This window comes from Phaethon aethereus (genome assembly GCF_964289735.1).
Source record: "Phaethon aethereus genome assembly, chromosome: 1".
Lineage (NCBI taxonomy): Eukaryota > Metazoa > Chordata > Aves > Phaethontiformes > Phaethontidae > Phaethon > Phaethon aethereus.
Window position 1 is genome coordinate 16,634,445 of NC_138575.1, and position 27,212 is coordinate 16,661,656.

At 37.1% G+C, this 27,212-nt stretch overlaps 1 protein-coding gene across 1 annotated transcript in view; it reads right to left on the reverse strand.

The window, feature by feature from the left end:
• LRRK2 (leucine rich repeat kinase 2) overlaps positions 1-27,212 on the reverse strand; it is a gene marked incomplete at its 3' end in the record, with an annotated part of 72,252 nt that overhangs the window by 5,744 nt on the left and 39,296 nt on the right. The window contains exons 26-49 of the mRNA XM_082007382.1: positions 25,581-25,674; positions 23,511-23,697; positions 22,949-23,130; positions 22,192-22,421; positions 21,040-21,167; positions 19,575-19,793; positions 17,206-17,407; positions 16,501-16,589; positions 15,441-15,628; positions 14,355-14,509; positions 13,987-14,133; positions 13,642-13,833; positions 12,765-12,911; positions 12,334-12,434; positions 11,997-12,187; positions 10,936-11,096; positions 9,963-10,133; positions 6,748-6,848; positions 5,894-6,088; positions 4,686-4,879; positions 4,321-4,393; positions 3,322-3,506; positions 1,758-1,910; positions 799-1,011 (exon numbers count right to left, since the gene is read on the reverse strand). Coding sequence (XP_081863508.1) covers positions 799-1,011; positions 1,758-1,910; positions 3,322-3,506; positions 4,321-4,393; positions 4,686-4,879; positions 5,894-6,088; positions 6,748-6,848; positions 9,963-10,133; positions 10,936-11,096; positions 11,997-12,187; positions 12,334-12,434; positions 12,765-12,911; positions 13,642-13,833; positions 13,987-14,133; positions 14,355-14,509; positions 15,441-15,628; positions 16,501-16,589; positions 17,206-17,407; positions 19,575-19,793; positions 21,040-21,167; positions 22,192-22,421; positions 22,949-23,130; positions 23,511-23,697; positions 25,581-25,674 — 3,898 coding nt within the window. The remainder of the gene's footprint in view (positions 1-798; positions 1,012-1,757; positions 1,911-3,321; positions 3,507-4,320; positions 4,394-4,685; positions 4,880-5,893; positions 6,089-6,747; positions 6,849-9,962; positions 10,134-10,935; positions 11,097-11,996; positions 12,188-12,333; positions 12,435-12,764; positions 12,912-13,641; positions 13,834-13,986; positions 14,134-14,354; positions 14,510-15,440; positions 15,629-16,500; positions 16,590-17,205; positions 17,408-19,574; positions 19,794-21,039; positions 21,168-22,191; positions 22,422-22,948; positions 23,131-23,510; positions 23,698-25,580; positions 25,675-27,212) is intronic.

The following is a 27,212-nucleotide window of genomic DNA, read 5'->3' on the forward strand; positions in this document are numbered from 1 at the left end:
GAAGGTGATGGGAATCCACATGTTGTACCACAGAGTTTAAAGCAATGTGTATTTTGAGCGTACCCACCACTGCAGTACAATGAACTCTTGAGTTGGTATGGCCTTTATTACTTTTGGGAGAGATGCAGGAAAGTGTACAGGTGAAGGAAGTTACAACAGCCAAGAAGTGCCCCATGCTCAGCTACACTCCTCTGGCTGTTTGCAATTACCACTGAAAACCCACAACTACTGTCTGCCTACAGCAGCTCAAAACAACTGGCCCTGGTGACACGAACAGCACATATGTACAAGTCTGCGCCCTGAGTCCAAGTGTGTAGCACTTTCCCAGCTGTGCTGCGATCTGCCTGTGACCCAAACCTAAAAGAACCATTCCTGAATAAGGATGGGAGAAGAAAACTAGGCAATAAGCAATTAAGAAAAAATTATTAAAACCTAACAAGCTCTACAGATAGAGCAGACAAAAGTGTAAAACTTAAGATAGAGAAAGAACACAGGCAGACACAGATCAAGACGAAGACTATTGGACAGAAGACAGTGAGAGCTGTGCTGAAACATGGCACAAGGAGGCACTACCAAGGTGGGACATGTTTGTGTGCTGATCAGTGACAAGCCAGGGAAGAGCTGTTGTTTTACGTGAGCACAGGTATGACAGCCTGCTGGTATTCAGCTAACACCGGAGTGTATGAATGAACAAAACATAGAAAATGCTAATCTGTTCGTGGAACACCATGGCAAACAGGACACAGCAATCCTAAACTTGGCACTGATTTCAAAGTACTCGTCATTTGATGGTTTTACTTACCTAGCTGAGCTGTTATCATGACTCTAACAGAATCACAGAAGTTGTCTATAACTCGTACGGGACGACGAGTTGATAAATCAAGCAGCAAGATGTGTCCTCCTCCTGTCCCTATCCACAGTGCAGTATTTTTCTGCAGGCAAATTGTCTTCACTCTCCCAGAATAAACCAATTTATGTTTTGATTCCTTATTTAGTTTTTCCACTTTGTCCCTATGAGTATGGAGAGAATTTGTATTAAAATCTGGTGCCACAATATTCCACAACTGCTAAAATGACTCTCTCAATACCAGCCTTTTAAACAATCATTCATCAAGACAAGCTGCAAAAATCTCATGCTAATCTGTTGATTGACTTGAAACAAACTGGGATGAAAACCACTGGACTTCTAAGAGCCAGCTGGTCTGCTTCAAAAGACCTTTAAATAGGAGGCAGGTATACTTCTCTCTTCTCTCCCAGCGTGCAGGAGGATAACATCACTGCAAAGTGGGAGGAGCTGCTCCTAACCTCACCGTGAAATGGATGTGTACATTAAGGGAGAGGAACAATTTAAATGAAGATGAAAATCACAGTCACTGTTAATAAAACTATGATCTCCTACTGAATCTGTGCACTGGAGAGAGAAGACATTCTTATTCAGGGGATGCAGGAAGTGACCGGATGCAAAAGCATTAGTACCTGAAGGACAGAAAAAGACTTTCTTCTTTCTTGAGCAGAGTTAAATGAATCTTATGGGCATCATAGAGAAATTGTGAAATATAACAAGGGTCTTAAAAAATCATGATTCTGCATGGGATATTCTGAAATTCTGGGCCAAAAGAGAGGAAAGGAATTCCACATTTTCCCTAAGAACTGGACAAATCCCTTACCTCCAGCAGGTTAAGGTACTATGCTAGAGAAGGCAATCTGATATTCAGCTTTCTATGCATCAGGCCATCAATCTGAAATAAAACACTTACTTAAGAAAATGTGCACAGTCAATTAATTCAGAAAGTTTTTCTGTCTTCTTGTCCCAGATTTCCACAAAATGGCTGTTTTTCTTTGCCAAGTAGATGGATTTGTCTATTGCTATTGAAATAATGTTTGCATCACTGTAAGCATTATGACAGAACCTAGAAGAGAGAAGAACTCCAGTTAGATACACAAAAAATATCTAGTAGAAAACATTGACTATTATGATTGTGGTTAGCTTCCCTCTAGCTCTTACAGAATCATTCAGCCTTCAAACCAAACTGGTCCATGACACAACTGAAAGGATCTGCTATAATCTTCCTACAGTTCGACTAAATTCTCACAGTAATGGAGTTACACTGATGATATCCTTGGAGGTGCATTAATGCCCAAAACCTATTAATAAATCTTTCCATCTACCTGCTCAAATCACATATGCTCATATCACAGCAGGGCAAATTCTACCTTTCTCCTGCCACTCTTTCAATGTTTCGAGACACTCAATAGTTATCCCAGGGCTCACAAGACCATAAAAGGTCACTGAACACAAAGATCACTAAGCCTAAAAAGCAGCAGTGAGATTTAGTTCACCTTGCTCTGCTCTTGTTTCACTTCATCTGACAGCCTTTTTGACTATTTTCCTCTACATACAAATATGTCTCTCATGCCAGATCTGTGCCTGCGTGTATCAAAATATTACTGGCCTTGCAAATTAACAGTGTTAGTTTATTCCACTGACTCTTTAATTCATCTTGAAGAATGGCTCAAAATCTGATAGCAGACACTCAGTAACACTGCTACTTTCCCTGATGTTACTTGGTTTTGACAACTTTATTTTCAAAATCATATACAGTTTTCCCTCCACAAAGCTCAAATTATTCCCGTGGCATATTTTGCATCTTGCCATTGAATTGCATTTTACTGAAGTTTTAGTTTCTTGCTTTATATTAACACTTTATTTTCCAAAGCAAATTACTTTTGCAGAATAATGATCTCTACTAGTGTAAAATCAAACACGGTTTTCCCTGCTCAGGAAAAACTCCTTGTGACTTCAGAGCAGGATTTGCCCATGTGAAAATTATATCAAATACCCCAAAAACTTCAGTCTCTAATTTCTAATTAATGAGAAGTCAGCAATGATAGATGAATTAATTATATAGGGCAAAGATACGCACACGTATCATACTGACCAATATGTAAGGACAAATGCTATGCTAAATATTTGTGTATAATTCTAAATAAAGTAAATGGGACCTGGACAAATGTAATTGGGGGAGAAAAACTGATCAATTGCATTTAGACATTTTGTGAATAGATACTGACTTCATAAATCCTTTATATAGTAAAAATGCATATCCCTTGTTTAAAAACAGCAATGAATACTTTAAACACTACTCACTGATCTTATTTTAATGCACATTGCATTCCATCTGTATTATGGAAGGAAAAGAATGGAATCAAGAGCTCTCAAAGAACGAGCTCTAGAACAAGATATAACATCAAAGTACTGCCAGAAATCTTTAATGAAAACAACAAAAGAGCCAAGTAACATCACTTATAAAAAAAACTTACAGTTGACTTGTCTTTGTTTCAATGAGCTTTTGAACAGAAAAATCACTAGTTAAGGAAATGATCTTTGTTCCACAGCCTCCCCAGATTGTATTTTTTTCAGATAAGCAGGAGGATTCATTTAAGCACATTAGTGGTGTGCTAACATTTCCTATAGTTAGCATCTTCAAAGGTGTAGCACCCTTACACTGCAAGAAAAAATATACTCTCCATTAGAAACAAGGAGTACACAGACACTCAGAAACTGTTAAAACAAGGCCACACAGCCTGCTGAATTGAATTTACACAGCCAGATTTTCTGAACCATTATGGTATCTGAAAAGCACCATAGTCTCATTACAGATGCCCCACAGAAAACAGCCTGTGTGAGCAGAAACAGGACAGAGCCAGGACTAAAACTTTCTGCAGCCCCTGGCACAGTTCAAGAACTAGATGGAAAGTCACATCTTGTCTTGGAGACATCTCACACTGGACCATATTCTAGTTCTGCAATGCCATTGCAACTCCGTAACTGCTCAAAATTGCATATGGTCAGGAGCTAACCCTCAGGGACCAGCCGATATAAACAGTTCCCAGCATTTCTTTATCTGTCCTGTGAGCAGGACTCTGACCTGCAGAAATCCTAAACAATATTGTCTTTTTGAAGATATTTATTCTACGAAAATTTTGTGTAAAGGAAAGCAAAAGGAGCTATAACAGCAATAAATAAAGGAGTTTAATACTGTTAGAATATTCTTAATAACAACCATTAATGTCCCTTGCTAGTCAGTTTGCCAGGCCTTTCAAAGTCCTATAGTGAGAAATAATTTCCCCCTCTTCACTCTGTTAGTTAAAACAGATACTGTAAAACATGTGCAGTTCCTCTAAGACTGTAGTAGAAAATTATTTTTAGTTTTCGAGAAGCAGTTAAAAAATAAGCTGCATGAAATTAGCTACTATTGATAGCTGCTTTACATATTACTTATAGTATTTTGTAGAACAGACAGCAAAGAACAAGTCTACCTTTACTGCTCTGTCTTCAAAAACTGCCAGTCTGCCATCAGCTGTGCCTACCAAGAAGAAATTCTTCTGTTTGCTGAAATAAAATAAAATAATGAATTCTAGAAATGCCTTAATCAGGTAAGAAACATTTAAATGAGTATCCTCTGGTATTTCAAGAATTTCATTGAACACTAAAAGCAAATACAACCACCTATGGTCAGGAATGTAGTCTCAAGTCACATAGGGTGCAAAATTAAGTGAAAATACAGGCAAAGTAAGCAGTTGTGTCAACAAAACTGCATGAGTGTACAGATGTAATTTTCTGAACATCTCTGTTCAGTCGTATTTTCAAAAGGTAACCCAAAATATTTAAAATTAATTTATACCTTTGCTTTGAAAGAGAATTACAGTATAAACAAGTGATGGAATCTGACATTTTCTGCAGACGATGCCTTCTTGTTTCATCTTCTATGTTAACTGCCCACAGAGAACCAGACTGGGTTCCTGCGACAATCCAGTTTTCTTTCTCAGTAGAAAGGGTCACTAAGGCCAAACTTAAAATTTTACTATCTGCAATATCCTGAGTCAGACAAAAAAGAAAAACATTGATTATGATTGGTTATGATTTCAGTAAGGGTAAATGTTAGTAAATTGCTGGTAATAAAAATAAAGTATGATCTTCTCAGACCCTGGACAGACCCAAGGCCTAACCTCCCCATTAAGAAATCTAATTCCCTATTAGCAGAATACATCTTCAACTGTGCCATCTATCTTCACAGTGCTGGGTAGGACCCCTCAAAAACAGCATGTAGGAAAATCTCTAAGCTGAATGCTGAAAAAAACATTCTCTCTCTCTACTCTAATGACGGTCTCAAAGTCATCAGAGAATTAAGCAAATGGAACTACACTGCAATATACATTCAGTTTAATTGCTAACAATAAAAGTGCTAGTCTCTTTTTTTTTCATTTTAGTTTTAGAAAAATAAGCCATATAATTTATACCAAAGCTACCAATTCAAATGTGTCACAGTCAACAGATGGCAGATGGAAATATAACTTGGACAACTTTGACGATGAGTGACACTCAGTTCTGTCACACATGTTCATCACAGCACATCAAGCTGGTGTAAAACCTTTTCCCTTTTCTGATGGCACAGGACTGAGTGGTACAAAAATCAAATGAAAAGAGCTAGAGGGTATCACCCAAAGTGGCACAAGGAGGTGGCATTCATGGGAAAAGAGGAATCATTAAGAGACTAACTGGACTGTTAGGGGAGGTAAACAGAGTATAACTATTACTCCTTGTTCTAGCCTCCGTGCTAGGAATAGCTTCCATCTACGTGGAAGAAAGGAATCCAGCAGTGGAAAGACAGTATTATGAGAAAGTTCAGGCTGGATGGCAGGAAGAGAGGAAAAAGCAACTGCTTTTCTGCTTCATTTCATGGATACAATGACGACTCACTTATAAGTAATCTTTGTTCTCTCAAAGCTTAGCTTTCCAGAAGTAATATCCTGCTGCTAAAATACAATTAATTCTTCTGAAATACATCTGGGTGCCAAAAAAATGAGAATACAACTCAACTTTCCCACATACCTCACAAGTATGTCCATCTGTATTTAGGTTAACAAACGAAAGTTGTGCTTTTTCTGTGTTCCCATTGCCTACCCAGACTCCTGCCTTCTTGCAGCTTTGATTGGCAGCTACCATGCACTCCGCTGTAGATGTGCTGGGTATTGAAACATACCTCATCAAACAGATAAGCTCTGCAGAATTCAGGATCTCATAAACCTACAAAGCAAGCCACAGCATGCACAAAGTAGTAACAATGGCTTGTACAGCAAGAAATAATAAGCAATGGGTAACAAGGTTTTGTGGAATATGGACACAGTATATCAGCAGGTCTGCTCATTTGTATTACCGCTATTAATGAGCAATCTTTATGCACTGAGAAACTTTATGTTGACTCTTATTTTCTGTTACAATTTCAGGAAGTCAACAGGGTTAAGGCATGTTTGAAAATTTCACCCATTTCAAAGAGCAGTGTGATGTGTGGCAACAGACCGTAGGTTTCAGACCCATGCTGCTGTTCCTCCTCTCACACGCATGGAACAGTGTAGGCTAACCACACTGATACTAGATAACAGGTTTTTTTGCATAGCTCTAGTAGAGAGCATGAAGTAATCTGAATCCTGTTTCGCTACAATCACTATATAGCAACGTGGGGAAAACCAGCAGGCTAGAATAAATGGTCAGTAGATTTGAACAGAACAGTTTATCCTGGATGGCAAGAGCAGGCAATATTTCATGTCCTTCTCACTTCCAGAAAAGAAGAACAGAAAACCTCCTGTGCCTCTTACTAGCTTCAATGTCCCATTCCTTTTTAGAAAGCACAACAACTTTGTGGTATCATCTATCACAAAAATACAAATAAATACACTAAGTAATACCTGGGAAGATGTTGGTCGTTCCTGAGGGTTTTCCTTCAAACACTTTTTAATTAAATTTTCAACTTTAGGCCAGGGGGCACACCCATATTCTTTGACAGGATCTAAAATGTAAAATTAGATAACTGCTTAACCAGCCTTTACCATAGTTCAGAAATGAGAACTCTGAAAAACTTTCTTCTTATTTTAAGAATTCACCTAAATTTTTACAGAGCTGCTCTAAGAAATATCATACTCTTAGGTAAAGTGTCAGCATGAACAGCTTGGAATTGCTCACCTGCCATTAAATGCTAGAGCATGAAATGCTACAGCTAGAGTCCTTTTCATTAAAAGAAGTTAAAGCAAATAGATTTTGCTTTAACTTTTTCTTTAATGTCCTGTACCTGGGACTGGACCACAGAAACGTGCAAGTTGTGTTTTGATTAATGCTGACCATTCAAGGGCATGCCATTTCAGTCTGTGGTCTTTTCAATCCCTGTGAACATTTTTTTCCCCATTTGTTCTTCTGATGGAATACAGATGAACTTCCAATAAAATGTACAGCGATTTAGATAACTCCATATATTATTTAGGAGATATGGAAGTTTAAATTCCCACTCAGTGCTTTGAATATGTATCTTATGACTATAGGTGCTGATCTCTCTAAGAACAAATCACTCATGAATAATGGTGCCTGTATTGCTTTTCCTTTTAGTTCATGATAGTCCATAGCAGATATTGCAGTCCTACATTAGAAAGAGGTAATATTAATGATAAATAACTGCAAATTAACATATTCTGTTCAGCAAATGATAGGCACTGTTTACTGTGAGCTTAGCCAAGCCCTTTTTTTGGTGGAAATACATAAATGATGAGCATGTGCACAGATAGAAATGTACTATCTCCAGAAACTTACATGTCTGATTATTTCATAGGGCTCATAATACACAAAGCAGCCAAATGGACAGCAGCACTCAAGAGATACTTAGTCATCAGTTCTTGGGATGGCCTCTTCAGGGAAGGCATTTAAACTGAGCTGAGAATTGCACTATTCTCCTTAAGGAGTAGAAAATACATGAACTCTCTGTCCCTCCTAATGGAGAAGCCATGCCAGAATAAGTGGTATGCTTGCTGCCCTTTCCTAGATGGAGTGACTTTTCAGCCTTAAACAATATTTCATGAGTATATCCACTATTGCAGGGCAATAAATGAGAACGCCACACATTAAGCATGTAGTATGATAAAAATTAAACAGCTCTTTACACAGAAGTTGCCCAATTACTGAGTTATGCTGTTCAGCTGACTACATCACATCTAGCCTGATAGCCTGTTTACTCTTTCTGCCAGCAGTCAACAACTACATATTGTAATGCAGATGGAATATGAAGAATGTTACATAGCTGGGCAGGGACTTCACACTCCTGACAAGTTAAAAGGGAATTCCTATTTAAAACCTTTAGGGATGGCTGCTCTTTTAAGGTAGTGGCACTTTTTTTTTTTTTTAAAATAAGATTTCAAGGGGGTTTTTAAAGATTTTAAGATGTGCAGGTCCTCAATGATGGATACTTTCGTGTAATGTATCATGATTTCTTTACTGAAAAATTTCTTTACTGAAAGAGTGGTCAGGCATTGGAACAGGATGCCCAGGGAAGTGGTGGAATCACTGTCACTGGCGGTGTTCAAAAAATGTGTGGACATGGCACTTCGGCATATGGTTTAGTGGGCATGGTGGTGTTGGGTTGATGGTTGGACTTGATGATCTTAGAGGTCTTTTCCAACCTTAATGATTCTATGATTCTATGATCAAAGAACAGAAGTGGAATTGTGTTTATTTTAGTGCATGATATGCATTATCACAGCAATATGTAAGGGTCAAGTCACAGAATCACAGTCAAACAAACCAATGTTTGACCACTGTCTCAGTAAAGAAATTTTTCCTAATATTTAGTCTAAACCTCCCCTGGTGCGACTTGAGGCCATTTCCTCTAGTTCTATCACTAGTTACTTGGGAGAAGAGACCAACACCCACCTCACCACAACCCTCTTTCAGGTAGTTGTAGGCGGCGATAAGGTCTCCCCTCAGCCTCTCTTCTCCAGGCGGCACACCCCCAGTTCCCTCAGCCGCTCCTCATAAGACTTGTGCTCCAGCCCCCTCACCAGCTTCGTTGCCCTTCTTTGGACACACTCCAGCAACTCAATGTCCTTCTTGTAGTGAGGGGCCCAAAACTGAACACAGTATTCAAGGTGCGGCCTCACCAGTGCCGAGCACAATCACTTCCCTGCTCCTGCTGGCCACACCATTTCTGATACAGGCCAGGATGCTGTTGGCCTTCTTGGCCACCTGGGCACACTGCTGGCTCGTGTTCAGCTGGCTCTCAACCAGCACCCCCACGTCCTTGTCTGCCAGGCTCTCCAGCCACTCCTCCCCAAGACTGTAATGTTGCATGGGGTTGTTGTGACCCAAGTAAGTGCAGGACCTGGTACTCGGTCTCATTAAACCTCACACAGTTGACCTCTGCCCATCAGTCCAGCTTGTCCAGATCCCTCTGCAGAGCCCTCCTACCCTCCAACAGATCAACACTCCCACCCAACTTGGTGTCATCTGCAAACTTACTGAGGAAGCACTTGATCCCCTCATCCAGATCATCAATAAAGATATTAAACAAGACTGGCCCTAAAACTGAGCCCTGGGGAACACCACTTGTAACTGGCCACCAACTGCATTTAGCTCCAGAGAACTCTCTGGGCTCGGCCATCCAGCCAGTTCTTTACCCAGTGAAGAGTAAACCTGTCTAAGCCAGGAGCTGCCAGTTTCTCCAGGAGAATGCTGTGGGAGACGCTGTCAAAGGCTTTACTAAAGTCCAGGTAGACAACAGCCACAGCCTCTCCCTCATCCACTAGGCAGGTCAGGATGCTTAGTTTGGCTATTATGTTGCTTCAGCAACAGCCATTTTAGCTAGGTCTGGATAAAGTTCCAAGTATACACAACCTCTACTGCTTTATGAAGTGAACCAGCTAGATCCCTTGAAATTGCAATGAAATTATAATCAACATGATGTTGAATAGATGCCTATTTCTCACTATTTCAAGACCATATGAAATCAGGAGTAGCTTCTAAAAATTGCGGTTATTCAGTCTCCTCCTCTGATCACTGTCAGACACAACATAAAACATGAGAGGTGTTATTTTTTGAGGCAGCAGCACACTTTCATGTTAAAACTTTAAGAAACAAGGCATACCTGGTAACTTTCCTTGTATTGCTAATTCATCAAATTCATTTGGAAACTTCAAGCCTTCCATTATCCTACCTCCTCCTGTTAAAATGTCATAAAGCAGCAAGCCAAATGAATAAACATCAGCTTGCTGATTATAAATAACATTTCCTTTGGCAACCTCTGGTGCTCGAAATCCTGCAAATAAATCGTGCATTAATAGTTATGATTCATACCAAGATGAAGCCATCTTTATCCTTTTAAGAGCAAACACTTATTGATGAAAATGTCACAGGAAGTAAACCAAAAATGGCACATTATTTCTGGGCTGGCAATAGTTTGCATGTGGCAGACCTCCAAAAATATCAGCAATCAGTATAAAGGAAGGGGACAGTACATCAGTTGCAGAGCTCCTGTATCATTACATATAAAATAATTCACTTATCAATGAATACTGAAAATGAAGGGCAAGTCTGCAGTCTTTACTGAAGGCCTAACATTTAACACTTGAAGTCCCACCCTCATGCACAATTTCCAAGACCTTAATGCACTTTCCGAAGTTGTTGAACTGTTCAGTGCTTAAAAATGGATCTCTCTAAAGTCAGGGAACAGTGCAGGTATTTATTGCCTTTAAAAAAAATTAAGAACTACCTATGCATTACTGAAAATTAAAACAACAAATAATTGTAGCAGTATAATTTCAATATCACAATAACCATATTAAACAAGACAGCAAAAATTATAATAAATGCATGTAATTTAATTTGTTCTCTTTTTACGCCTTTAATACACTCCTTGATTCTTCTAAAAGGGGTTAAAACATGAATAGGAAGAAAGGCCAAGAGGTATAAATCTGACATCACAACTTGTAATATGATTAAGATGATGTTTTGTGATTTTGACTAGAATATAAATTTGAGTTATTTCTTACAGACTACATAAAAAACACATTACCTATTTTTTGACATAGTGCACTGTAAAACAAGGCATTTTTCCATACCTGGTGTGCCTTCGGAGGTTTTTATTCCCATTCGGCAACAATACTGGGCAATGCCATAGTCAGCTATTTTTGCAATAACAGCTGAATTGGGATATAGGGTAAAAAGCAACACATTGTGAGGCTTTAAATCACGGTAGATGATCATGGCTGAGTGCAGATACCTATTAAACAAAAAAGTATTTATTGAAAGCATTCATAATTCAGGGATGCATCTATACACACACACTGAATGCATTATTCCCACAACAGTAAATCATGCTTTCAAATGCTAAATATTGTGTTAAAAACGTCAAACACCACCAACATGACACTGTCTTACTGTATATTGACTTTAGCATTTTCTGAAATACTACTTACTGACACATAAGCATTGCAATATTTTAGAACCAAGTCTTATCTGAAGTGCCACTGACTGTTTGAAAACTGAACCTTAGAAGTTTAAGCTTCGTTGGTCCCTGAGGTCCTTTGCAGGTTTTGTCATTTTACAGTCACACTTCAATAGCTCCTGAGGACCTTCGTGGACTTTCTGAACTTTAAAATGCACTAAATTAATTTATTTGATATTTTAATAAGAAATCAACAGCCACATAGAAATTTTACCCAGAGCTCTTGCGCCAGGGGAGGTTTAGATTGGATATTAGGAAAAATTTCTTCACTGAGAGGGTGGTCAGGCATTGGAACAGGCTGCCCAGGGAGGTGGTGGAGTCGCCATCCCTGGAAGTGTTCAAAAAACGTGTGGATGTGGCGCTTCAGGACATGGTTTAGGGGACATGGTGGTTCTGGATTAATGGTTGGACTTGATGATCTTAAAGGTCCTTTCCAACCTAGTGATTCTGTGATTCTGTGATTTCTCTACTTACAGAAGTGCCACTTGTTAGCAGAAAAAAACAGGTAACAAAAGTTCATGTTACATATCAGCTAATCAATCACAAAAATACAAGCATTTGTCTGACCCAGGGAATATTCTGCTTGAGATATAAGAAAATATAAGCTTTTCATTTGCTGTATATCCTGCTTGAAGCTGTATCCTGTTTTTACAGCAATGTAGATGTCATATTTACCTTAAGCCATCAGCTACATGTAGAGCTATCCTGTGCTGAAGTGTTCTGGTTAAAGTGGCATTGTCTTGCTGAAGCAAACGATCGAGAGATCCTTTAAGGGCTAATTCCATCACCAGCATCCGGGGACGGATTGCAGCAGCCAGTAGAGACACTAAACTGGGGTGATGGAGGTGACAAAGCACTGCAAGCTCCTGTAAATGGTAAATTCAGATGAAATACTGCAGAAGTAAACTCAGAAATGTCTTGAAGTCTTGCAATTTACGTAAGCTTTTTAAGCTCTTCACTAGGGTTAGTATTCCAAGAGCAGCACTACAGAAAAAAAAGCAGTATTTCTTACTTGTCTTAGGAGCCTGAGGGAAGTATGTTTATTGAAAATCTTTACTGCAACCTCTTCTCCACCATAGGATGCACGGTAGACAGATCCAAACCCACCATCACCTTTCCAACGGTAAAATTGAAACGAACATTAAAAACAAAGGGATATAAACCATTTCTCAAAAAAATAGCTGAAAGGGACCAATTTTAAAATGTGTGGATCATCTACTGTGTTAAGCTTCATGATCAGTAATCTAAGCACATAAAAAACAGTGTCCTAGCATACAAGTTAATGGAAAATTCAAAACTCAAGAACCTGAAGTTCAGAATACCTTAGAAAATACATTTCCACAGAAAAGAAATCTCTAAAATGTTTTCCATATGTTGCAGAACTAACTTCAATAGATTTGTTTACATAAGCTCTGCAAAAAAACCCTAAAAAATAATGCTTACCCAAGAGAAATTCAGGAGCTTCATCAAATTCCAGATCATCGTTGTTCAACATAATATTTCTAGGCAAATCAGCCAATATCAGATCAGGAGCAATCTGAGCTATTGGAATGCTATGTCTTGGTTGGTCTGGATTTACCAAAAGGTCACCTAAGAAAAATAAATGAGATAATATAAAAAAAAAAGGGTAGTCATCACTCAAAAGGCACTGGAAGGTACATGGATTTCTGTGAGTGCATATGATCACTATACCTAAAATTAAGTTCATTCCTCTGTGTGTGCATATATATCTATCTATCTAAAAACATACATACATATATATATGGAACATAACACTAATTAAGTTTGCCATTCAACTTAATGTATCTTACATGTTTAAGTATTTTCAAGGTTCTGTATATGTACCAATCAAATGTGATAGCAACTGTTGCTATGCAACAACACCAAGAGGTTATTTTTCTGTCTATAAAAAGAAAGAATTCTGTTAGTATGTAGAACGCCATCCTGAATATTGCCTTTTAAATTACTGTCGTATGTGGTCCAACCAAAAGATCTAGTATCAGTTTTACTATGTGCTAGATTCAATTCCATAAATGTAGTTGCATTATCGGTATCATGGCAAAACAGTTCTTTTAATTATTGCCATTTATACATGACTATATGGAGTAGCTTCAATCTGTCCCATAGTCTATACTTATACAGATGGCTCTTACATAAAAAAAAGAACAAGTTGCTTTTGACTTATACTATGATTATTTCTGACAGAAATGAAACATTTTTAAATAACATGAAGTACCCAAAAGTTATAAAGGGGATGTTGTATAATGTTTATGTATGTACAGGTGTACCTCTATATACCTCAAATGGCATTAATATATACCTTCTTCAGCTTTTTTAAGTAAGTCATCAAGTAGTATTTTTTGGTGTTCTTCACCATCTTGAAAGCTGTACAGAGCCCATTTCTTCAACAGTGTTTCCCCTTCACCACATACATCTATATCCAGCAAACCTGGAAACCATTCTTCCATAAGAGAATCTATGTGATCCACAACTTGCCCCAAAAGGATGCACCCTTTAAGAAACAAAAAGTGGGAAATTACAGCCTCAATCTGCCATACTTGTAATTACAAAGCTAAACTCTACATTCCAAAGGCAAAAGCACCCCAAACCAAAATGCCAAGCTGCAATCAAACTGGAGTAAAAATCAGGCTCAGGAACAATTAACCTTTTCTGCAAGAAGGCGCTGTAATTTTCAAAAAACTGTCTGGGTTGTTGTCAAATACCGCTGATTCCACTAGACAATAAGCTTCAGGAGACCAATTCAAGTAGATGCCTTGTCTCCAATACATTCTATTAGGACGAAGAGCTCGCTCTAGAAAATACAAAATTAGATTAAAAATCTGATCTCCAATATGAATGATGTATTTTAAAATATTCAGAATAATTCGCGGTACTTTAAATATTTAATTATGATTGTAGCTTTATGCCTACCCAAATAACAAACAAAATAAAGGCTACAACTCTGCAGCGAGAATAGCCCCACAAAAGCTGAATTGAAGAAGATTTGTAAGCTGAATTGGAAAAGATTTGTACCTCTTCCTGACAGCATGTAAGGTGATATTTCAAGCAACCTGTTGATCAGCCTGGACCAAAATCCCATAGGAAAATATGGCATCTCATAAAGCCTGATGATAATTTCTGAATTTTCACAATGGGGAAGCTCTATAACAGGTCTGTGATCAGACAAACTGAAAGAATAAAAATATTAGATAGTATGTAATGATGTACTTTATCCAAACTGACTGATGATATATAATATTTATTATTTAAAATGTATATTTATTAATGAATGAATGATTCAAATTATTAGGAAGCAGACAGATAATGTATCTGCTTATACTGCTTGCTTGGGCTAACGTGAAGTTCTGCTGTAATTTAAACCCAACAGAACCTCACTAACAATCATTAGATACTGAATGTAAACATGAGAAAAATCTGAGACACATATAAGGCAGGTAAGACATTCAGATAAAATCTTCCTATCTCAGCACTTTGAAGAATGTAGAAACTCTAATCAATGCAACCATGCAACACCCTCTCCATTAAGCAACATAAGCATTATTAAACACATTAGGGAAATCTGTAACTGAGGCAGAGAAACTGTGTTACCACATTCAGATTAAGCAAAAAGATTGCATTCAAATTCATAATGCTTTTTTGTCACATGTTTAATAACTAGACTGTTTGGAGGGGATACTGCCTCTGAGTAACTTGACTGGTTCTCATTCCCAGAAAATAGGCTATAGAAATTCATGGCTATCTTTTATATTGCAATAAATATCTGTAATGGTGGCACACCGCGATGTAAAGCTAAATTATAATCTTCCTGCTATAGCCTCAAAGCATGGTAACAGTAAAAGAAATATTATCCTCATAAAGCATTTTATCATTCATAGATTCCCTTTACCCACCATCCTAATATGATGTAAGCTTTATCTGCTACAGGATCAGCTTAGCATGTGTCTGAAAGCATTTACTAAAATGTAGTGTACTAAGTATATATCATGCTTCCATATAACAAATTGCTTTGATGATCAGTTAAACTAGTTAGTCTGATGGGAGGTTTTTATTTTGATCAATCTCTATGTCTGTCATTTGTGGGTTTAGCTCTTTGCTTACCTGCTTGGGATTAGTAGTTGATCCTCTCCCAATGGTAAAGCAATCTGAAACTTTTCCAGAAGCTTGAAATATTGTGACATGTAAATCTTAGGAAACTTGCTCTTCTTTAAAAGGAATTTTTCCACATCTGAACGCTTTACAATTCCCTTAGGATATTTAGAAGAGCCTTCCACTTTCACCGTCAGAATCTTTCCAAAAAAGTAAAACAATTTCAGGTGTACAATCATCATTAGATTCCATTTTCTTGACAAACTTTCTTCCCTGAAATATTTGGTAGCCTATTATTTAGGGGGAAAAATGGACTCCATTTCTCAGTGAAACCAAACATTTCCATAATGCTAGGCAGCAAGAAGAAAGCAGGGAGAAAATTTAACCTGTCCCAGCCACTTTTGTGCTACCATTCTTCACTAGCTTTCACTGTATGTTGTGATTTTCTAGGTCTTTTCCCACTCCTAATCCCAACAGTTTTAAGGGCTCAAACTTAGATTTTTGCCATCCCATTTCCTGCACTGAATGAAAGGTAAAGCTTTGGAGGTTAGGAAATCTGAATATATACATAAAATTTTAGGAGTTTGTTTTTGATTTTCTAGATCAACATTTCAATGATGGTTTCACTTTCAGTCAGTCTGCTACTCGCCCATCCCAGCATGTGAATTCGTATCACCCACTTTCCTCTGTCATCGGTAGCAAGAATACAATGATCCTTCTTCCCCCATTCTTACTACTTTAATCAAAAGTTCCAGCTTTCATCTCAACCTATGGCAACATGTTGCAGGATTACTTTGCATTCTTGTGTCCGGTGCAGTTTAAATCACAGAATCACAGAATCGTTAATGATATTGGACATTACAGCGTAAGAACATAGAACCACTGAGACAGACCCTTGTCTAGAAAGCAAAGGAAACAGCAAGAGCCAGGTAAATCAATCTGGGCCCTAAGAAAATTCTAGATCATGAAACAGTAAAGAAATGGTGAAGAAGAATCACTGATAAGTTAGAGTGGTTTCAAACAGGAGAAAAAGTTCCATAAATGTAGATACAAAAAGTAATCAGGGTCTAACCTGTGCCATGATTTTACATAGCCACTTAGGATCTACAAAATACAGATCTCTTAGCTGTAGTGCTGGGTCTTGAAAATGAAGGAGTACACCTGCACAAAGAATTTTGTAATTAGCAATGCATTTCTCAAGCTCCATATTAAGCAAAGTAAACACCCCACTCTTTTTTCTTACGTGACTTGACATAAGCAGTTTGAATAATAAATACAGCTATTGAATTTATGTCAATATCTTAGAAGAGTAGAATGCAATCACAGTTTGTTCAGCTTTACCATTATTTTCAGATGTTTTGTTATATTTGTAATTTGACTTGGTTTTTTGCCAAGCAGCTATGCTCTGTGTGGTTTATTATTTAATCTTATGAAGTCTGTAGGGCACTGAGATAAGCTGTCACATATATTCATCTAACTGCTATTCTATTCAAGCTATTACACCAAATGCATCTTTCTTCAGAAACTGTGTTAACCAGCAGGTATGTTTTCCAGGAGGGGTAAGAGATATAAATTGTTACAGTAGTGATCCTTTAGATCATGTAATTCCTTTATCACAGAACAACCTGGATTATAAAACTAATGCTACCCAGGCTTAAGCATTTCAGCTCAACACTTTGTGGCAACCTTGCCACAAATTAAAAAAATGCATACAGGACTGTCTGCTGCAGATTTGCAACAAAGTGCTAACAAATGTACATTGAAGATAATATTTTACCTGATTCATTCAGAAAGTGAATTGCATGAGGGAGTTCATTTTCATCCAGTTGTAGCTGGCTTTCTTGTACCAGATCCAGTAAGCGTTTCTGATCAATCACAGGAAATTCAATTGGGACATTTTTACGTTCCAGCAAAATTCTCTTCTCCAGCTCCAGGTAGCTGTCAGGAATTAGCTGACCAACCACTGGTTGATCTCTGATCTGTATAATTAGGAATAATAATCTTAAAGTATTAATTTATTTATGTGAAATGCAGACAAGAAAACTAAAATGTAAGGTGGGTATGTCCACTCAACAGTAGCAGCAAGAAGGAACAAGAACACTCATTTGTTGACTAACATGGCTTCTGAAAAGTAGATGTAACTAATTCTTCTTTCAGAATTATAATATGAATGTCTTTCTATAAATGAGTACTTCAAAGAAAATATTTCCATATTACATGTGCATAAAAAATAAAAAATTATGTCTTCTCAGAAGAGACGGTTTGATTTGAAGTAGAAGGAAAATATTCACTGTATGAACAGATGATGTCATACATCACAGGTTAACAAAAGATACCTCTTGTAATCTGTAATATCTCTAGACATGTCCTTAGATAAACTGGGGGGAAAAGGGTAGTAGCTCAATTAAAAGTCTCCACTGCTGACAGTGGACAAGAGAAGAGGAAGAAAAAAATTTAGCCAGGTTAGTGACACTTAAGGGAAACAGTTGGGTGTTTTGCCCCGTTGCCTGAGCCCAAGTTCCTTCCTGGAGACATCCTTTGACCTTCAGTATTAGCTAGTACCTGACCAGATTCTTCATTCTCCATGAGTGCTGAGCGAGTAATTTTTTTGAGGAAATGGGAAACAATTTTCCCAATATTTCCAAATTGGCTTCTTAGTTTGCAATCTTCCTCTCAAAGAAGTTAAACACTGGCTTTTTTATGTACTTAATTAGTACCTTGTGAAAATGTAATTAGTACATCGTGTAATTTCAAAGACTCCAAGCACTTGATCACAATGTTGAATACTTAAGTCACTTTGTCTAACTTTCAAGCAGGTACCTTGTAACACTCCTTTCACAAAATGTCTACATTATTTATGGAAACTATCTCCTTTCCGTGAGGCTACCTTACATTTGTGTAGAAGTTAAAACATCAGTTTAAGTCACAGTTGCAAGAGACATGGTTGTTACAGGAACAATTTTTAGGTACCTAAGAGTGAAATGTTTTCAAAAAGCAGAACTTCTGAGTGTTGAAAAAGTATGGTGGGATATAGGGCTTCATACACTTTTACAAACACCAGCTCTATTCATGCCTACTGGATGTACAAGAAGTGAAATTAATCCATTCCATCTGAATAGGCCACCGCATTGCCCCTTAGCACTTAGTCAGCTATTCCTTGAACTGTGGAATGAAGTTAGGGAGATTATGGATGTGGCTAAGATGGTAGATTCTGAGAGAGAAACAAGGGTTGTGCACCCTCTTTCTCTCCTTTGTAAACACCAACAGTGTGAGGCCGGTCATAAATACAGCATTTGCTCTATAAAATCTTCTGAGCAGTAACTCAGAAAAAAAATGGGCTCTACTATGATTTATGAAATTCTGCCATTGACTTCAGTAGCACAGGACATCACCTTTTCTCTTTAAAATGTTATGACACTATACCTGATTGACACTGTATAAATGAAAAAATAAAAGTATGTATATTCTTTTTGCTACAGATTGGATCCTGTCTTTCTGTAAGCTCCATGCCTGGGCTAGTCTCTTCATGCTTGTCATTCACACTTAGAGCTTCATGCTGTGGCTAAGGAGATAGCAGTGAATGAGTGGCGGGGGTGACTTTGGAGACAATAGAACTAAGGTGCAGATTCTCCAATTCAGGAGAATCATTCAGTCCAAGGGGTCTTCTTTTCCTGCTTTAATTCACCTTCCTCTTTCTAGGAATAGTTTCACACTATGTAAAATGAAATCAGTAAATGGAGAATTAGTAGCTTTCAGAAATCACAAAATCTTATTTCCTAGTACCCTGAAATCTTGCAATACTTACAACTGCAATTACATGTTGCCATCCAACAAAAACCAGTTGATTAGATTTCTTCCTAAGAAAAAGATGGCCTATTTTCAATTACATATTCTCTTTATGGCTATAGTGCTTGAAAATATAACTTAGTTGAGATTTTTATTAAGTTTTTTTTTTGGTAGAAAATTAAATTAAAACAAACCTCATGATTTTCCTTCATTATTTTGCTGTGTGTAACATTTTATAGAAGGCAAGATGAGTTTGCTATCATACTAAAAATGCATTTAATTATGTGTTAATTAATGTTTAAAAATGTATTTACTTAACTCAAACTAGGATGTTTTCAACATGAACAGTATGTAGCTTACCTTGAAGTGAAGACTCTCCTTTATTATGATTTTTCGAAGTCTGATAATGGAATCAGATTCTTCTGTAGCATTCACAAAGTGATAATCTTGGATTGCTGGGAAGCCTCGCTTATTCAACAGCTCTTTAGTAATTTTAGTCATGCAAGCCTTACGTTGCATTTCATCAGAAACATCTAAATGAGTGCCAACAAGAATGACGGGGGATGTTGAAGCTCGAGCCTATTAGTAAGATCCATACAGTCAATTAACTCAATAGTGAATGTTGATGTTATTGTTTTATATCCACATAAAATGTGAGCAATTTAGTCAAAACAATCAATACAATGAAAAAAGCAACTGTTTCTCCCTCTCTAAATATACCTCTTTTAAGTAAGTTTGAAATCTGAAATACTATTTCATGTCTTTATTCAGAGTAAGTTTAAACTGCAATCCCATATAATATCCTTGACTGGATAAAGCAGTAAAAATGCATCAGTCTATAAATATGAAACATAATTTTTACCATACATTCAGAAGAGAAATATTCAAAAATCAGCTTTTTCTAAAAGGAGGCAGTGTAGATCTGGATTTCATACTTTGCAGATTAATAACATTGTCAGAAAAATAGAGGGAAAACTGTATTTTTCATTAAAAACACCCAATAAAATGGAAAAGCAAAGGCTACTCTGCTAGTTGTCATTGGAACAGTGCAGCAATGAAACACCAGCAAGTGCTGCATAGCAAAGGAGAATGCATCAGAAATGGTCTTCATCAACACTAAAATGACTGTAACTCTCTGACCTGTACCACTGCTCAAGGTAAAAAGAGTAAAAAACCCAAGTTTAACAAACAGGATAAGTATACAAAATCTTTATGTAATTGCATTGCTCAGCTGTGGCTAACCATCATACAAAAGGAAAAGACAAGTAATGCTCACCATGGGGTGATTCCATCAAATGAAAATAAAACACTTAGAGCATAAGAAAAATGTATAGGCAGATTCTCAGACCAATTTCCCTACCATAGTCCTGGAATCATTCCTATCAACAATGGGATGCTAAGCATACACTTAACGGCACGATTTCAAACCTGCATCTAGTCAGTTTTAAATTAGTGAAATTCTCATTTCCCCAAAATTCACAACGGCGTAAAAGAAAAAGCAGGTTTAACTTGTCACCCCTTTAATACTACACCTTTCTTATTTTTATCAGTCAATACAAAATATTGCCAGAACATACAAACTATTCTTTCACACGTCACTCTGTACCACTTTAAGTACAAAATGGTGCTGATCATATCTTTGTATGTCTACAAATATTTTAATATCCAATATATGATGTATTTCAGCTCTCGTTTCATCTTACTATTTTTATTTGCTGAAGAGCTTCTTTCCTCTTCCCCTCTCTAAAAATATTTGTGGTTAATTCATTGTTCACCAACAGCTCCCTGGAAAATGGAATTAATTCTGTACATATCTATGGTTTACCTTGATGTTAAAAAGCCACGGCTTCATAGCATCCACCTCTGCTTGTCCTTTGCTGAGATCATAAACAGTAAGATATAAAGCTCTTTGGGTCATAAAATGAGGATGGGTACTGTAGAACTCTTCTTGTCCTAATGACAACAAATTTCCACTGTTTAGTACTTCCCTCATTGAACATTTTCAGACTACAAAAAGGCAGCAGAACACTTATTCTCAGATCACTAATCCACAAATGAAATTAATGCTTCCAGAAAATTATCTAAATTGACAGGAAACCTGTAATAACTGTGAATTTTAGGTAGGTACTCTTTAGTAGCTCACCGACTGAAGTGTAGTGTTGAAATATGTAAGCTAGTTTTAAATCAAGAAGTGTAAGACTTAACAACTGGGTAAACATGGTTATGGCAAAGGCAACTCGAAAGGTCATGATTCTTTTAAAACTCCAATACTGAATTTCTCCCTCACTCCTTCCTTCTTCCTTCCTTTTCTACTATCCTTTCAGCAACTTCAAAATAAGACTCCTCAGTTCACATGATTAAGCACTTAAAATCACAATTGAAGCTGGATATTCATCTTGAATGTTGCTCTTCTGTGCTTATCCATTGTGATATAGACTGTATTTAAATGATCATGGACCAATGTTTAAAAATAACTTTTCTATAGCCTAAAATACCCCCGAACTTTAGAAGTGATTCTGGAGTCCCCCAAACTTAGAAAGTTTTCTAAAAGCCCAAAGTTCAAAGGCTCCTCCTAAGCGCTTTGTTTTGCATGACCTCAACGAAACAGCGATACTGTAGAGCCTAGAGAGCCCCAGACTGTAAAAGGGAGAAACAGGGTTGAGTGGAAGATGATTCTTTGGGTGATTACAAGCAGTTTATTACTATTCTGAAATGACAGCTCTAGCATGCTATGGTTGAAACGAGTGGTCAGACCACATCTGATGATGAGAAATTCCTGAAGTTTTATATTAAATTTGAGGCATTAGCTGGCAGCTTACAGAATTTACTAATTTATAGCTGGTCCCTTGACTTTTGGTGTAAGTTTGCATGATCATACTGTCCACAATTCGAAAATTCACAGGCTGAATGTAAGAATAAGTAATGCATTAATGCGTTAGAAAAGACAATAGTAAAAGACAATAAGCTCTTGAAATACCTCCAAAATCCCACACATTTAATATAAGCTCTTTCTTCATTTTGCCTTTCCCTTGAATGATCCAGTCTTTTACATCAATGCCTACTGTAGCTTTTGGAGGGCCCCATTCTGTTCGTTTGCATTTCATTAGTTGTTGTAGCAGGGTAGTTTTCCCACTGCCAGTGTTTCCAACAATCATGAGCTTCATTCTGTTATAGGGTACAGCCTTCTTCAGTCGTTGTTGAAGAAATCTGTCATAAAAAGGTTTGCAGAACTCATAGAAATGTATAATAAATAAAAATACCAACAGAACTCAAGACTAAGGGAAAATCTAAACCCACACCATTTTCTTCAAATTTTCAATAACTGTTTATATTACTGGGATTTTAGCAGTCTATTCTAATTTATGAGTTGAAAGTTAAAGCTGAATTCAGAATGTGTCTTTTTTTGTTTTGTAATTACCCAAAATGTGCTCTGTGCAATGCACTTGGGAACACAAGAAACATATTAGAAATAATCGGCAAGTACCGTTTATTGCATGGTTTATAGAAACACCAAATTCAAGAAGCAGTACTATTATAGTCTAAATCACTATAACATATTTTATGTCTGTGTGTTGATATGATATGATATGATACGATACGATAATCTTCCATGGAGTAGCATGCTGGATTTCATACGACAAACCAGCATGCCTTTTCAAAAGGATATGTTGTTTTCTTAATGCTTCTCCCAAGAAAGAAAAACAAGAATATTCAAGAATAATAGGGCAACGAACCTGATAATGTCCCTGGCTTTGCATCCCACATGTTTGAAGTCTAAATTAAGATGAAGTCCTTCCAAAGGAAGATCCCAGATTTTGGACAGTCTTCCCATTTCATCTGGAAAGAATCTCAAATCGGGATTATGACTTACATCCAGAGAAGTCAAGTTCTCTAGAAAGCCAATCTGGGGAGGAATCTAAATAAAAGAACATTTAATGGACAATTAAATATTAAAAAAAAGTATGAGCATGAATACATTAAATATTTAACAAAACTAGGTATTATTTTTACCACTGTAGTTTAACTTTTTTTAATGAACAGGCCTAATATCCCACACTAATAAGGACCTCATAATGAATTAATTATACAAACTGATTATATGACACATTCCAGACAAAAAAGCTTAATAGAATACAGTGATTTTCATTCACAGGAAGTACTATTTGTGCTTACATATCATTTTATTAATAGAATTTACAATGATATGAAAGGTGACATGAAAATCAAATGAACACTGAAAAAATGCATTCAATTGAACATGATTTCATTTTCTTTAGGTAGAATCTTACACTTTACCTCCTTTAACTTGTTGTGGGACAGGTGTAGCTTTTCTAGCCTAGACCATGCACATGCCTTTTCACTCAAGTCCAAGACGTCTATCTGATTATGATTAAATAACAGCTCTCTTAAGTTTAGTGATTTCCAGTGCATTGGTCCAGGCAGGCTTATGATCTTGTTTTGGCTTAAATCTAGTGATCGCAAACTAAAAACATGAAAATAAAAAAGAGAGAAGTTAGCAAATAAAAAAAAACCCCAAAACTGAGATTAACTGGAGCTGTATTAATTTTTAATAAATAAACAAACAGGTTAGATATCAGAACAGTTACTTTTTTGACAGGAATGTAGGTAGAAGAAGAAAAGAGAATTACTTCTACATGCAAAAGTAATGAAGATATTGTAAGTAGGTCTTCACTACCTCAGAAAAAATTATAAGAAAACACCTATGATTGATTCTGTATAATATACTTCTAATGTATTTGTCTGTGAATTAAATTGCCTTGTCATTAAAATAAACATCCACACTGTACTGTGTGTATAAGTTTCAGATAGTAAATTAAAGAGTCACTTTAAAGAAGTGTACATATTGTGATAATAGTCCACTTCCTTCTGTGATTTGCAGACATGCATGGCTCTGCTCAGATTAGTAGAAGACACAGAAAAATATTGTTCACACTCCTGTAGCATGAATATTCAGTAATTCAACTGTTAACAGTATAGTCAATATTTATTTATACCCACGTAAGAGAGAATAGACTTTAGCTCAGGATTCCAGTTACAGCTGAGTGCAGGACTATGGAGTACACTGTTACATGCAATGTCTATCTTACTAGAATAAATATATTTTAAAAGTTAATTGCAATCTCACATAATACTAATATGTATTTTCGTGTGCTTTTTTATAAATTTCAAATAAAAAAAAAAGCAATGGGGAACTTCCTGGTATTATCAGGTTTCTAGAACCCAGGATTCCAGTTATAAACTATGGAGCCTCACTAGATGATCTGAACAGCTCTCTTCCTTGCTCCTAATTTAGGATACTAACATCAGATGGTATGGATACCTTACCCTTTTATCAGAATGTTTCTATGAATATATGTTTGTAAATATATGTATGTGCATAAATTACATAGTTCAACTACGCATTTATTTAGGAACTACATAAAAAAGAACATTTCATTTCTGTAAGTCCTCTGTTGGAGAAATACATTGTTTATGTTCCTATGGCGCATGAAACATGCAAAAAATCCATGCAGCTCCTTATTGATTTGTCTGGACTGGGAGACGTAAAACTTGAAAGTTGCCCCTTTTTCAACCATTAAATTTGCTGCTGTGAATATAAATGTTAGCATGCTGAAACAGTGTAATATCATGTTAATAATGATGTGCTCTATGTAAATTTGGTTAATGTAAGTTCACAAATCTGTGGATCTGCCCTCCACATGGTGCCATCAGTATTCACATCTACCCACATCTATCAGATAAGTGATCTGATCATCCCTTCCAAGCACTCCTCTCACTATCTGATTCTAGTGACCTGTTAATGTCAGTAACTTCTACAAAAACAAGCAGAAGTCTGATTTTCACATGAGCAATGCTTTGAAGGTATAGCAAAACAAATGTCACATGCATCTTTATCACTACTCCATTAAGGGGAAGTGTCATCCTTTGAGAATAAATATCTTGTGGTATTTAGGAAGTGAAAAACTAATCTTGGTAGCCTTGTGCAAAATTCTGCAGAGCTTCTTGAAAAGGAAAAAGTGACAGTATCTTTTTGCTCTTGGTTTCAAGAAAATAATAAATTCATTCTGGTCTTCTCAGCAAGAATTGTCAGATTCAGCAGTCAAGCAACGTATTTTCAATAACAATGGTCTCAATCTGAGGAACAAATTTTCTCAAAATAATGAAGAAAATGTGACTTGATTTGTTTTCAGTTAAAAACTGCTAAGTTTTGGATTTAACCTGTTAGACAAGATTTCCTGAAAATCTGTAAAACATGCAAAATTTTCTGCTTAACAAAGGTCTTGCCATCAGATTTTCTTCATCAAGGACTTGACACTAACTTCAGTAAATAAAATAATAACTTACTGTGGTAGAAGAAGAATTGCTTCTGGAACATTAATAAAATGATTTTGGGATAATTTTAAGCTTGTTATGCTGGATGACAAGTCAGGTATTACTTCTAGAGCAGAAAAAAAAAGGTTAAAAAAAAAAGGAAGGTTAAAGAAAAAAAGCTACCGGAGGCAGAATCTGAATCCTTTTTTTAAAGCTTATTTAAAACTCCCAAATGAAAGAAGTTTAGACCCAAGTTTAATGTATCGGCTTTTATTACATTACATACTACTATACTTCATCTCATATTGGCATAGTACTTGGCGGTACTGGTGGATGAAAAGCTGGACAGGAGCCGGCAATGTGCACTTGTAGCCCAGAAGGCCAACCATATCGTGGGCTGCATCCAAAACAGCGTGGCCAGCAGGTTGAGGGACGGGATTCTGCCCCCCTCTACTCCACTCTGGTGAGACCCCATCTGGAGTCCTGTGTCCAGCTCTGGAGCCCTCAACACAGGAAAGACATGGACCTGTTGGAGCGGGTCCAGAGGAGGGACACAAAAATGATCAGAGGGATGGAACCCCTCTCCTATGAGGACAGGCTGAGAGAGTTGGCGTTGTTCAGCCTGGAGGAGAGAAGGCTCCAGGGAGACCTTACTGCAGCCTTCCAGTACTTCAAGGGGGCTTATAAGAAAGATGGGGACAGACTTTTTAGCAGGGCCTGTAGTGACAGAACAAGGGGTAATGGCTTTAAACTAAAAGAGGGCAGGTTTAGACTAGATACAAGGGAAGTTTCACAATGAGGGTAGTGAAACACTGGCACACGTTGCCCAGAGAGGTGCCTCATCCCTGGAAACCTTCAAGGTCAGGTTGGATGGGGCTCTGAGCAACCTGGTCTAGTTGGTGATGTCCTTGCTCACTGCAGGGGGCTTGGACTAGATGACCTTTAAAGGTCCCTTCCAACCTAAAGACTCTACGATTCTACTATTCTACGCTGAAATAATTTTACTTACACTTTACTGTATTGCCAGTACACATAACATCCCCGTATTTCACTCAATGAGTGATGGGTCTTACAGATATAAAAATGAATCTAACGGTTCAGTTAGTTGTGTTTAATGCAGGTATGAGAGCTACCTTCTGAAATGCTGAGACAATAATTTCAAAATGGAAGATTTTATGTCTCGAAGATAGAAATAAATTCTGACAGTAATTTATGAGCTCCTGCAGTATCATTAAAATCTCATTTATGTAATTTGTATTTTTCATAAGTAAATTAATTTTGATACTTTTGCATAAAATATGCTAAGTCACTGAAATACAGCGTAGACTCAATTCAGTTGCTTAAACACTGGGTTCTAGTAAAGGTGATCTGCCCTGTGGGACCTGAGCTATCTGCACATGCCTTGGAGATACATCATAAGAGCTATGGAAGACCTGCTTTTTCTGGACCAGAAGCTGTAAGCCAAGTGGGATATTTCAGGGCATCTCAAATGACATTTGCATTTAGGCACTGATTCAAACATTCTATTTTATTCAGAAGACAATGCTGGACATAGTGTGGTAATACTTAGAATCACAGAATCATTTAGGTTGGAAAAGACCTTTAAGATCATCGAGTCCAACTGTTAACCTAACACTGCCAAGTCCACCACTAAACCATGGTTTA